General features: G+C 40.6%; 1 protein-coding gene across 17 annotated transcripts in view; it reads right to left on the bottom strand.

The window, feature by feature from the left end:
* Positions 1-12763, bottom strand: part of LOC105488634 (casein kinase 1 gamma 1) — a 143550-nt gene that overhangs the window by 50880 nt on the left and 79907 nt on the right. For all 17 annotated transcript variants that reach the window (XR_011625284.1, XR_011625290.1, XR_011625286.1 and 14 more), the window contains exons 4-5: positions 4214-4365; positions 1537-1771 (exon numbers count right to left, since the gene is read on the bottom strand). Coding sequence is in view for 8 of the 17 variants with exons in the window: in XM_011752877.3 (XP_011751179.1) it covers positions 1537-1771; positions 4214-4365 (387 nt within the window). In the remaining 9 variants the exon portion in view is untranslated. The remainder of the gene's footprint in view (positions 1-1536; positions 1772-4213; positions 4366-12763) is intronic.

Raw genomic sequence — 12763 nt, 5'->3', positions numbered from 1 at the left:
AGTTTACTCAATGAGGCTACTTAGTAGATATTACATTAGTCTTTAAAATACTTATTAAAGTGCAGGCCAGGCACGGTGGCTCACATCTATAATCCCAGTGCGCTGGGAGGCTGAGGCAACAGGATCTCTTGAAACCAGAAGTTTGAGACCAGCCTGGGGAACATAGTGAGACTCTGTCTCTATAAAAAAATTTAAAAGTTAGCTGGACATGATGGCATGCGCCAATAGCCCTAGCTACTGAGGAGGCTGAGAAAGATCTCTCCAGCTCAGGTGATTGAGGTTATAGTGAGCTATGATCACACTGCTGCACTGCAGCCTGAGTGAGAGTGAGATTCTGTCTCTAAAAATAAAATAAATATGCTGGGCACAGTGGCTCACACCTGTAATCCCAGCACTTTGGGAGGTCAAGGCAGATGGATCACTTGAGGTCAGGAGTTCAAGACCATCCTGGTTAACATTGTGAAATCCCGTCTCTACTAAAAATACAAAAATTAGCCAGGCGTGGTGGTGCATGCCTGTAATCCCAGCTACTGGGGAGGCTAAGGGAGGAGAACTGCTTGAACCCGGGAGGCAGAGGTTGCAGTGGGCTGAGATTGCATGACTGCACTCCAGCCTGGGTGATAGAGTGAGACTCCATCTCAAAAAAAATAAATAAATAAATGAAATAAATACATCTTAGTGTGCAGTAGTTCATTAATATTTAAGAATATTTTATAATTATTTCTGTCTAGGAGTATGGAATCTGAGAATATTCTGCTTGTGTACGCTCTAGAATATTGATTTTCAAACACGTTTTTTTCAATCACCTAGGAGTCTTTTCTCCAAATAGAGTCTTCCATCGAAGCCCAATATACGAAACATAAAAAAGGGAGGCTTTTTTTGAAGCAGAAAAGCTCAGGGCTCTGCCTGCTTGGTCTCCCCACTGTTCCTTAGGCTTCTCTGACAAATACTCTCCCCCTTGGAATAGTTCCTTACAGGTAAGGTCTTCTGACTTGATTAGAGCATTTAACAACATTTGTGCAAGTTGTTTATCCTGAGTAAAATGCAAAACTAATGGGAAACCAAGCATATTTTCACTGAATAAGACAGAAGCTCTTCCTTGAAGACTTCTGTGCAGAACTACGTGCAGTGAACAGAAGTCTACTCCATTTTTAGTGAGGCACTCTTCCCCACAGCTGACCCAGCCTGATGTCCTTTTCAGGACTGTCATAAATGGAGTCATACATAAGTAAATACCAAATTCATTACTAAACTCACTAAAATGCTATCCTCTTTTTACAATAATTCAAGTACTCACACTGCTCAGAAACTAAACATTTGGAAGTACAGTGTAAAGAATTAAGAACCTATGCATAGTCTATAGGATTCTTTGAAAAGTCATTAACTTACCATCTCAACTTCCCATATATAAAAATCACTTAACCTTGTGAAGCAATAAAAACCACAAGTTGTAATGCACAATGACGATATAAGTGTTACAGGAATAATAAACTGTTCTAATGACTTGCCCCTTTCATGGAACAGAAAAAAACACACCTTTGCCAAGATGCGTGTTGATAGACATATATCTTGCAGTTCCAGTTAAACTTTTGTGTTCCCTATAAGGTATGTGTTTTTTGGTTTCGGGGTCAATGTATTCCTTGGCCAGTCCAAAGTCTATAATGTGTATAACATGTTCTTTCTTATTGCCTTGTCGACCAATCAGGAAGTTCTCTGGCTTGACATCTCGGTAAATGAGGTTCTTTGAGTGTACATATTCCATTCGAGAAAGCTAAAAGAGAAATAAATGATGGAAATACTCTAAAGAAGTATATCAGGAAAATACATCAAAACATTTTCTTTAATGAGACCAAGGTTTTAATTACTGAAATAACATAAAATTTATCTCCTTTCATCACCCAGAGTCACTTCACTGACTTGTAAACAAAAAAATATTTTGTTATAAATATGTACATAACAAATATCAAGACTAGGAAAAGAAAGTGAGAGAGTACAGGTCAACTAAAATGATAGCTCAATTTTACCTCATAATGTCACAATTTGCAAATGACGAATGAAATTAGTTGTTTATATGCTACTTCAGAAAATTAAGCACTTGAGAGAAAAGAAGTATTCCCAGGTACGATATCAAACTGTTGGTGACCTTTGAGACAAATGCCACTGCCACATTCACCTTCTGCCCACATCTTCCTATCCTTAGTTGGACAAGACTACCCAACCCAACTTTCAATGTTGTGAGGCCCAGAGAAGTTAATACTGGACTGACATCACATAGCTAATTAACAGCAGAGACAGGGAAACAGTTCATTATTATTATTGTTGTTATTATAATAATTATTATTCTTTGAGATGGAGTCTTGCTCTGTCACCCAGGGTGTAGTGCAGCCTCAGCCTCCTGGGTTCCAGCAATTCTTGTGCCTCAGCCTCCCGGGTAGCTGGGATTACAGGCACGTGCCACCATGCCTGGCTAATTTTTGTATTTTTAGTAGAGACAGGGTTTCACCATGTTGGCCACACTGGTCTCAAACTCCTGACCTTGGGTGATCTGCCCTCCTCAGCCTCCCAAAGTGCTAGGATTACAGGCATGAGCCACCATGCCTCCCCAAAACAGTTCATTCTTGTTGTTTTAAATTTATTTGAAGATTATTTTTGTAGAGATGGGGTCTATGTTGCCTAGGCTGGTCTCAAACTCCTGGCCTCAAGTGATCCTCCCACCTCAGCCTCCCAAAGTCCTGGGATTATAGACATGAGCCACCATGCCGGCCAGGGCTACAGTTTTTATGTTAAGTTAAATATAATAAAAAATAATAATCATAAGAGTATTTCAAATTTTATTAAGTATTTCTATCTACTAAGCTTTTCTAGTAACTTTTTTTTTTTTTTGGAGATGGAGTCTCACTCTGTCTCCCAGGCTGGAGTGCAGTGGCGCGATCTCGGCTCACTGCAAGCTCCGCCTCTCAGGTTCACACCATTCTTCTGCCTCAGCCCGCCGAGTTGCTGGGACTACAGGCGCCCGCCACCATGCCTGACTAATTTTTTATATTTTAGTAGAGATGGGGTTTCATCGTGTTAGCCAGGATGGTCTCAATCTCCTGACCTCGTGATCTGCCCGCCTCGGCCTCCCAAAGTGCTGGGATTACAGGCGTGAGCCACCATGCCCAGCCCTTTTCTACTAACTTTTAGTAGAGAAAGAGAAGCTCAGATATTTGAATTTGGAGCTCAAAAGTCAAAGTCAATTATCTCACATTTCCAAATTTTTATAGGACAGTGGGAGAGACCATTACCATTTCAAATAAATGAAGATATATTTGCATCATTCCCCAAAGGGCTTATGTCAAACTTCTCAAAGGAACTGTAGGAACTGCTTATTAAACTGGTATTGGGGTGTAGTTTGGTAGGCGCTACAAGAGCTGCCTCTTCAGCTGAAATTTGTCTCTGAGAGAACTGGAGGCCAGAGAACTACCGCAAATTCCTGGTCACGCAATTGTGAATCTGAGTGTTAGTGCAATGGGTTATATCGTCAATATTTTCTTGGTTGCAACACTGAAGGGAGAGATAGGACATGACAAAACCTTACAGCTATATTTAAAACACACAAATAGGCTGGGTGCAGTGGTTCATGCCTGTAATCCTAGCACATTGAGAGGCCGAGGTGGGAGGACCAGTTGAGACCAGGAGTTTAGACCAGCCTGGGCAACATAGTGGGAGCCTGTCTCCACAACATTTTTTTAAAAAATGAGCTGGCATGGCACCTGCAGTTCTAGCTGCTGCAGAGGCTGAGGTAGGAGAATCGTTTGAGCCTAGGAGTTTGAGGTTTCAGTGAGCTATGATCATGCTACTGCACTCTAGCCTGGGTGACAGAGACCCTGTCTCAAAAACCAAAAACAAAACAAAACAAAATCAAAAAAATTATTCACATTTTTACAACTCTATCTAATCATCCTCTTTTCCCCTAATCTAAATTATATACTTCCTCTTCAGTTAAGGGCAGAGCATTGCTCCAAGGTGCAAAGTCTTAAAATAGAGCAAATTGCAGATGTAATATGACTTCTCTGAATTTACCCTTTTTGCCCCAGCCAGCTTCCCAGAATGCCATCAAGCCTGTGAGTACTAATTCTTGATGTGTCGCTATGGTTAGTAAATCACCAAAGGCCCACAAGGATGTGGCTGAGGAACCAGCCTATTCTCTTCCAGAATAGCAATTCCAACTTACCAACTGAATGGCTATCATTAACACCGTCTTCAAAGTAAATGTTCGGTCACAGAGGTCAAACAAGTCCTCCAAGCTAGGGCCAAGGAGCTCCAGCACCATGGCATTATATTTCCCACATGGTCCAAAGTAATACACCTGTGGGAGACCTTCACCTGAAAGCAGAGGGGAAATGGGGGTATATAGTGGGAGACACAAAAGCCAAAATATGAGATAACGGTATTAGCACTGAACAAAATATTTTTAAAGGTACAATTTGTGAGATTTCCATTTTCTTTCATAGTCCCTATTGGAAACTTAAATTGAGCACAACAGCTTCAATGGGAACTAATAATGATGGGAAAGGCTAAGTCATTGCATAATATGTTCAAATGAGTAGTTATTTAATACCACAGTGCCAAAAACATTTCCACTGCTATAAGATAGAGAATGGTCCCTGATCCATTAGATCTTCCCAAAAGGATGCCTGAAAGTGCAGTATCGTAAAAGGCTCAAAGGATGGCTCACTGAGCTCAAAGGCCAGCTAACAGAACTTGTTACATTAGCTGGTTCATGAGCACTCCCTATGCTTACTGCCATAGCCACATGGGTTATTTGGAACTGTTGCCCTATGGAGAACTCAGATTGAAAAGGCAAGGTCACAGAGAATGCAGCCTGGCCCCAGGCCAGCACAACTGGCCCTCTTTTCACAGGGAGTCTCTATAGTTTTTTGTTTTCTATCAGCTGGAGAAAAGTCAACTAACCAAAACTTAGTGTTTGGTTGCTGATAAGTACTGATGAAAGGAAAAGGGGGAAAAAACACAAGGCTGGGTTTTCCCCAGATCTGAAATTCATAGCTATTAAGAAGCCAAAATCCAGACTTTTTCACCTAAGTGGCAAATTGTGAATAAATTTCCTTTATAAAGTACATAGTAAATATGAGGCATTCACTAAATATATAACTGGTACCATGAGAATAGTAGATATTAAATAAGATTACAGAGGCCAGGCGCGGTGGCTTGGGAGGCCAAGGTGGTCAGGAGTTTTGAGACCAGCCTGGCCAACATGGTGAAACCCTGTCTCTACTGAAAATACAAAAATTAGCTGGGCGTGGTGGCACACACCTATAATCCCAGCTACTCAGGAGGCTGAGGAAGGAGAATCGTTTGAACTCGGGAGGCAGAGGTTGCAGTGAGCTGAGATGGCGCCACTGCACTCCAGCCTGGGTGACAGAGTGAGACTCCATCTCAAAAAAAAAAAAAAAAAAAAAAGATTACAGAACACTTAAAAAATTATCTGGTTTCATAGAGCAGAAACATTCCCATCTCACACATTTATGTATATAGTGGTCTACAGTTGTATATGTTGTAGATTATTGTTTGCTTCTTCCTCTAAGTGTTTTTTTTTTTTTTTTTTTTTTTTGAGACGGAGTCTCACTCTGTAGCCCAGGCTGGAGTGCAGTGGCCGGATCTCAGCTCACTGCAAGCTCCGCCTCCCGGGTTCATGCCATTCTCCGGCCTCAGCCTCCCAGGTAGCTGGGACTACAGGCGCCCGCCACCTCGCCCGGCTAGTTTTTTGTTTTTGTTTTTTTTTTTTTGTATTTCTTAGTAGAGACGGGGTTTCACCGTGTTAGCCAGGATGGTCTCGATCTCCTGACCTCGTGATCCACCCGTCTCGGCCTCCCAAAGTGCTGGGATTACAGGCTTGAGCCACCGCGCCCGGCCTCCTCTAAGTGTTTTAACTTGAGACAAGGTCTCAATGTCACCCAGGCTGGAGTGCAGTGGTGAGATCTCAGCTCACCGCAAACTCTGCCTCCCAGACTAATGCGATCTTCCCAGCTCAGACTCCCAAGTAGCAGCTGGGACTGTAGGCTTGCTCTACCACACCAGACTAAGTTTTTGATTTTTTGTAGAGATGGGGTCTCACTATGTTACCCAGGTTGGTCCTGAACAACTCCCAAGCTCAAGCAATCCTCCCTCCTTTGCCTCCCAAAGTGCTGGAATTATAGGCATGAGCTACTGTGCCTGGCCCCATTCCCTTTTTATTTCTATGGGTGGGATATAGGCAGATGTACATCTAACACATACTTCTCTCAAGGATAAGTCTCACATATTTGGAATTAATAACTATTTCATATATTGTATTAGTCTATCTTGATTCATCAAATCCTAAACAACTTTTTTTTTTTTGAGACAGAGTCTCATTCTGTCACCCAGGCTGGAGTGCAGTGGCGCAATCTTGGCCCACTGTAACCTCCGCCTCCTGGGTTCAAGCAATTCTCGTGCCTCAGTCTCCCAAGTAGCTGAGATTACAGGCATGGTGTCCAGCAATTTTTTGTGTATCTTTTGGAGAGACAGGGTTTCGCCATGTTGGCCAGGCTGGTCTTGAATTCCCGACCTCAAGTGATCTGTCCGCCTCAGCCTCCCAAAGTGCTGGGATTACAGGCGCGAGCTACCATGCATGGCCTAAGCCCTAAACAACTTGAACATTTTCTTTAAATATGTTTATTCCTAGCTTGTATCCTCTAATATACATTACTCCTGCTAGTTCAACAAATATCTGTTCAATTGTTTTTGTGGTTGTCTTGATTCTTCCTATCTCCAAAAGAGAAAACGATTTAATTTGAAGTGTCTTTTTTTTTTTTTCTTTTGAGATGGAGTTTCACTCTGTAGCCCAGGCTGGAATGCACTTGTACCATCTCGACTCATTGCAACCTCCGCCTCCCGAGTTCAAGCTATTCTCCTGCCTCAGCCTCCTGAGTAGCTGGGATTACAGGCGCACACCGCCACGCCCAGCTAATTTTTGTATTTTTAGTAGAGACAGCATTTCCCCATGTTGGCCAGGCTGGTCTCAAACTCCTGACCTCAGGTGATCTACCCACCTCGGCCTCCCAAAGTACTGGTATTACAGGCGTGAGTCACCACGCCAGGCCCCAAAGAGTCTTTTTTTCCCTGTTCTGAAAAAGTCATTTTTCAGTTTTTTAAAAATACACAAAACTCAATAGTTGTTTCCAATGACTCCTGCTGAGAAATCCAAAGCAGAACACTCTGTCCTAGAGATTTACTGCTTTTATTAATCAGACACATGGTAAATGCAGTTTGGGGATCTTTTAAATTTATGTCCTATATAAGGATTCGATGACACTAAAATGTTATTTTCCTAATATAAATATTATATTCTTCAAAGCAGGTTGTGGCAGTGCCTGTTTGCATGCCCAGTATCCACATATACACTCTCCCTCTCCTTTTTCTTTTGAGACAGGGTCTCACTGTGTCACCCAGGCTGGAGGGCAGTGGTGTGACCATGGCTCACTGTAGCCTCGACCTCCTGGGACAAGAAATCCTCCTGCCTCAGACTCCCAAACAGCTGGGAGTACAGGCACATGCTGCCACATTGGACTAGTTTTTTTAAATTTTTTCCAGAGATGAGCTCCCACTATGTTGTTCAGGCTGGTCTTGAATCTCTGGGCTCAACTGATCCTCCTGCTTTGACCTCCCAAAGTGAGATTACAAGGATGCCTCTCCCCTTCTTTTTTTCTTTTCTTTCTTTTTTTTTTTTTTTTGAGACAAGAGTCTTGCTCGGTTGCCAGGCTGGACTGCAGTGGCACGATCTCGGCTCAATGCAACCTTCACCTCCTGAGTTCAAGTGATTCTCATGCTTCAGTCTCCCAAGTAGCTGGGATTGACAGGCACATGCCACCACATCCAGCTAATTTTTAAATTTTTAGTAGAGATGGGATTTCACCATGTTGGCCAGCATAGTCTCCATCTCCTGACTTCGTGATCCGCCTGCCTTGGCCTCCCAAAGTGCTGGGATTACAGGTGTGAGCCACCACGCCCAGCCTCCCCTTCTTTTAAAATAACATAACTTCTTTTTTTTTTTTTTTTTTTTTTTTTGAGACAGAGTCTTGCTCTTTTGCTGAGGCCGGAATGCAGCGGCGTGATCTCAGCTTACTGCAACCTCCGCCTCCTGGGTTCAAGCCATTCTCTTGCCTCAGCCTCCTGAGTAGCTGGGACTACAGACTCGGCTATTTTTTTTTTTTTTTTTTAGTTTTAGTCTTGCCTCAGTCTTCTGAGTAGCTGGGACTACGGACTAGGGCTGCTTTTTTTTTTTTTTTAGTTTTTGGTAGAGATGAGATTTCACCATGTTGGCCAGGCTGGTCTCCAACTCCTGGCCTCAAGTGATCTGCCCACCTTGGCCTCCCAAAGTGCTGGGATTATAGGCATGAGCCACTGCGCCTGGCCACTGAGTGTATAATTCTAAAAATTCTTTCAAGAGAGATGGCTAGAATGAAAGGTGAAAGATGTGACCTTCTAAAGGTCCAGAAGCCATCTAGAATCACTAGACATCTTGAGGATGTAAAGTAGTGCCAAGAATAGATGAGCAAAAAAGAGAAGAATCTAAGTCCCTGATGGCTGTGGAGTAACCATGCCAATGTTGGACTTTTCTTCCCTCTGGATGTTTTTTATCAAAAAGAAAAATCAATCTCTACCTTGACTGAGCTACTTGTATTTGGATTTTTAAAAAGCAGCCAACTCTAATCCTAATTAATAAACACATTACTCCATTTGTTGGCTAAATTGCAAATCTGGGCATAATATCCTCTTTTTAAAGTAAAAGCTAAAAGTCAGGCTTGCTTAGAAATATAATATTGGCATAATTTCCTACACTTGTTGCCAATACTTAAGGTTCAGTTTAAATGAGACAACTGATCTTGTTCTCAATAATCTTTAGTATCAAATCTAGATTATCTTTTGCCAGAAGTTTCCATGCCAGAAGTTGCCATCTCTCTTGAAAGAATTTTTAGAATTATACACTCAGTGGCCAGGCGCAGTGGCTCATGCCTATAATCCCAGCACTTTGGGAGGCCAAGGTGGGCAGATCACTTGAGGCCAGGAGTTGGAGACCAGCCTGGCCAACATGGTGAAATCTCATCTCTACCAAAAACTAAAAAAAAAAGTCACAAAAGGATTCTGAGTAATATCTGTAATTTCTAACTATGATGTCACCCATTACTCCCATCTAGGAACTTTGAAGAATTAAGAGTTCCTGCTTGCTGCATTATTGCTTTTATTAAGTACCCTGAGACCTCACAACACACTGGCAGGCTTTGGGATGCTCAAAGCAACTTCTAGACCACTGAGTGGCTTTGAAGCATTTCTAGGGGAGGATCAAGGTCCGAAATCCTAGTGTAGAAAGAGCTCAAGTCTAGGATCAAGGTCCGAGATACTAGTATAGAAAGAGCTCAAGAGTCTTAGATCTAGTATTTGCTTCTGCTTTCAACTCTGGCACATTCCGTAGCCTCTCTAGGTTAGCTAATTCATCTGTAAAGAGGAAGGGGTTTACACAATGAGATACCATCTCAACGCCAGTCAGAATGGTGATTATTAAAAAGTCAGGAAACAACAGATGCTGGCAAGGCTGTGGAGAAATAGGAATGCTTTTACATTGTTGGTAGGCATGTAAATTAGTTCAACCATTGTGGAAGACAGTATGGTGATTCCTTAAAGATCTAGAACCAGAAATACCATTTGACCCAGCAATCCCATTACTGAGTATATATCCAAAGGAATATAAATTATTCTACTATAAAGAGATATGCACATGTATGTTTATTGCAGCACTATTTACAATATCAAAGACGTGGAACCAACCCAAATGTGCATCAATGATAGACTGGATAAAGAAAATGTGGTACATACATACCATGGAATACTATGCAGCCATAAAAAGGAATGAGATCATGTCCTTTACAGGGACATGGATGAAGCTGGAAGCCATCATCCTCAGCAAACTAACACAGGAACAGAAAACCAAACACCACATGTTCTCACTCATAAGTGGGAGTTGAACACTGAGAACACGTGGACACAGAGAGGGGAACAACACATACCAGGGCCTGTTGATGGATGCGGGGTAGGGGGAGGGAACTTAGAGGATGGGTCAATAGGTGCAGCAAACCACCATGGCACACGTGTACCTATGTAACAAACCTGCACGTTCTGCACATGTATCCCGTTTTTTTTTTTTTTCTTTAGAAGAAATAAAGAAAAACAACAACAAAAAAAAAAAAAAAAAAAGAAGAAGAAGAAGAAGAAGAAGAAGAAGAAGAGGGGGTTTAGACTGGTTCCTTTCAAAACCCAAATTCTTATTATGGCCAGGATTTCCTTCTAGCTACCTTCTGGGTTCCTCTCTGTAAAGCCACAGAACTACTATGAATGAAACTCACCTCCATATTTTATGAAATAACATGTGGCACCAATTCAAACATAAGCTGGTAGTGAAACTCAAATGGAAGTGTATCCATCAGAAATATCTTTAAAACTTAAAAAAAAAAAAAACCCAAAATGAGATGCAGTGACTTCACCTCCTACCTACTGAGTCAGAATTTCTAGGAGTGGAAGCAAACATTGCTCCACAAGTGATTCTGATGTGTAACCTCAGCTGAAAAACACTATATCTAGAGAGTAGAAATAAAGGGTATGCTTTGTTTTATGATTAAGATATCATAAGGATTCAAAATACAGTGACAGGCCTCTTTCAGAAGTTATTTCAGATCAAAACAACTGGACTCAATCCTTTCGAAGGAAAGAATTTTAAGGCAAGTTAAAAAGATTTCTCTGTTTAAAGTTTCTTAGTTATTTTCTTAAAGAAAATATACCTTTGAGCATAAAAGTTTCTTTGGGAGATGTAGCCGTAATTTATTAGAACTATCTGTACAGAAAGCTCCCCATGCAAGTCCTACTCTGAGCCTGTTTCTTCGCATGACTGCCCATAAAGTGGTCTGTGCTGGTGGTAAAAGACAAACACAGGCACACTAGGAAAGTCTGTCTCTTTGATCAGAGATTACCACACAGTAATGGTTTATCAGCTGGGCTGCATTTAAATGAAAAAAAAAAAAAATCCTGTATATTTCATTCTTCTTTCGCAGAGCTATCTCTAATCCACTGCTTAAGACATTTTTAATTAATCAACATTATGCTATGAAATCCTTTAATGAGACTGGGGAGAAGGGCAGATCCTTAAGTGCAACATAAGGTACACATGCAGTAAAAAGATACTTTCTATAAATAATTATGAGGGAATGGAAAGGAAATGGGAGACTCGGGCAAGATATGTGCTGGATTCTTTGATCAATGGTATATTGGAAACTAAAGTATTAATAGTTTTATAATCTCTCATCTGCTCTGGGAATAATGCGCTAATGAGGTCTCCCCCTCCTAAATTGGTAAACTGCACAGAAGCCTGGAAACTAAAGAAGTGACTACTGAATTTTCCTTTTCTGAAGGATTTCCAATAGATTTCATTATATTTCCTTTAACTACAGGTTAAATCTCTTATAAACCAAAACTGCAAGGTTATATATATTTAGTACATATGTTATCTTGTATATTTTCCTCAGTACTATGAAACAGCCTTTCCATCATCAATAACATGATGTTATAAACCCTGCCGGACATATGGCTCACACATATACCAAGCTGCACAGAATAGGGAATGAATGTAGAACACTAGAGCTAATTTTCAGTCTGTACTAAGTTTAACTTGAGTTAAATATACCAAATCAAGGATAATGGCTTCTTTTATAATCCAAGCTGTTATCTGAAAACAATCCGTAACACATTATGAACAGTAACTACTCTAAGTAGAGATATTATAAAAGGCACATCAGGTTGAGAACTGAAATAGAACCACCTCAAAGGTTTTGGTAATTTGATCCTATTATTAGTCTACCCTAATAATTAGTCTTTCATTCTTTTTTAAAAACTAAATTACCTAACTTTGAAGGACAATGACCTTGGCAAGTCCATTCTTTTGCTTTGTTTATATAGTTTATTATTTAATGTTTAAAGAAAATAGAATAATTTTTTTCCCAAATTAAATTAATTATCTTCTCGGTCCCATCAATGGTAATAGTTTCTAGCACAACTACTAAATGCTCTGTAATGTTTCTGAGGGATAAGGCAATTATTATAATAATACATGGGCAATTATCATTAAAGAAAATAATCTTAAACATGTACCCTTAGCAAGAAATCAGAAATAGGCAGATAAACGAGATGATATTCCATTGTAAGCAGTGAAAGGGAAAAATGGAAGCATAGCCTTTAAAACTCAGAGAATAAATCCATAAAAACAATGCATTATTACAAAGATAGGAGACAACACGTAGTATTTCTTTTTTAAAAAAGAACAATCCCTCTCATGTCCCTGGCTCTGAAAAATGTCTCTTTGCAACATGAACCAGTTAAACATATGAATTTACTCAAAATGCTGGTTTAATAACAAAAACAGCTAGGCCCAGAATTAAGAAAACAGGATTACTTTGTCCTATAATGAAAAATGTTTTACAATCATCTTGTTTAAACGCCTCCTGGGAACTGGAATACTGCCAAACATAGGCTGCTGCTAGCACGAACTCAAATTTGTATGGCAGGGGAAGGGGCAGTGAGGAAAGGCAAAAGAAGAGGAATAATTTCACATGTCTGAGCCACAGACATTGAGCTTTAACAGTGTCTCTATTACATACACATAATTATGAAGGCCTTGAGCCTTAAAGCAGGCTTAACATTT

Source organism: Macaca nemestrina, chromosome 7 (assembly GCF_043159975.1).
Source record: "Macaca nemestrina isolate mMacNem1 chromosome 7, mMacNem.hap1, whole genome shotgun sequence".
Taxonomy (NCBI): domain Eukaryota; kingdom Metazoa; phylum Chordata; class Mammalia; order Primates; family Cercopithecidae; genus Macaca; species Macaca nemestrina.
The sequence above is the reverse complement of the archived record's forward strand: the minus strand, read 5'-3'. Positions and strand labels throughout refer to the sequence as shown.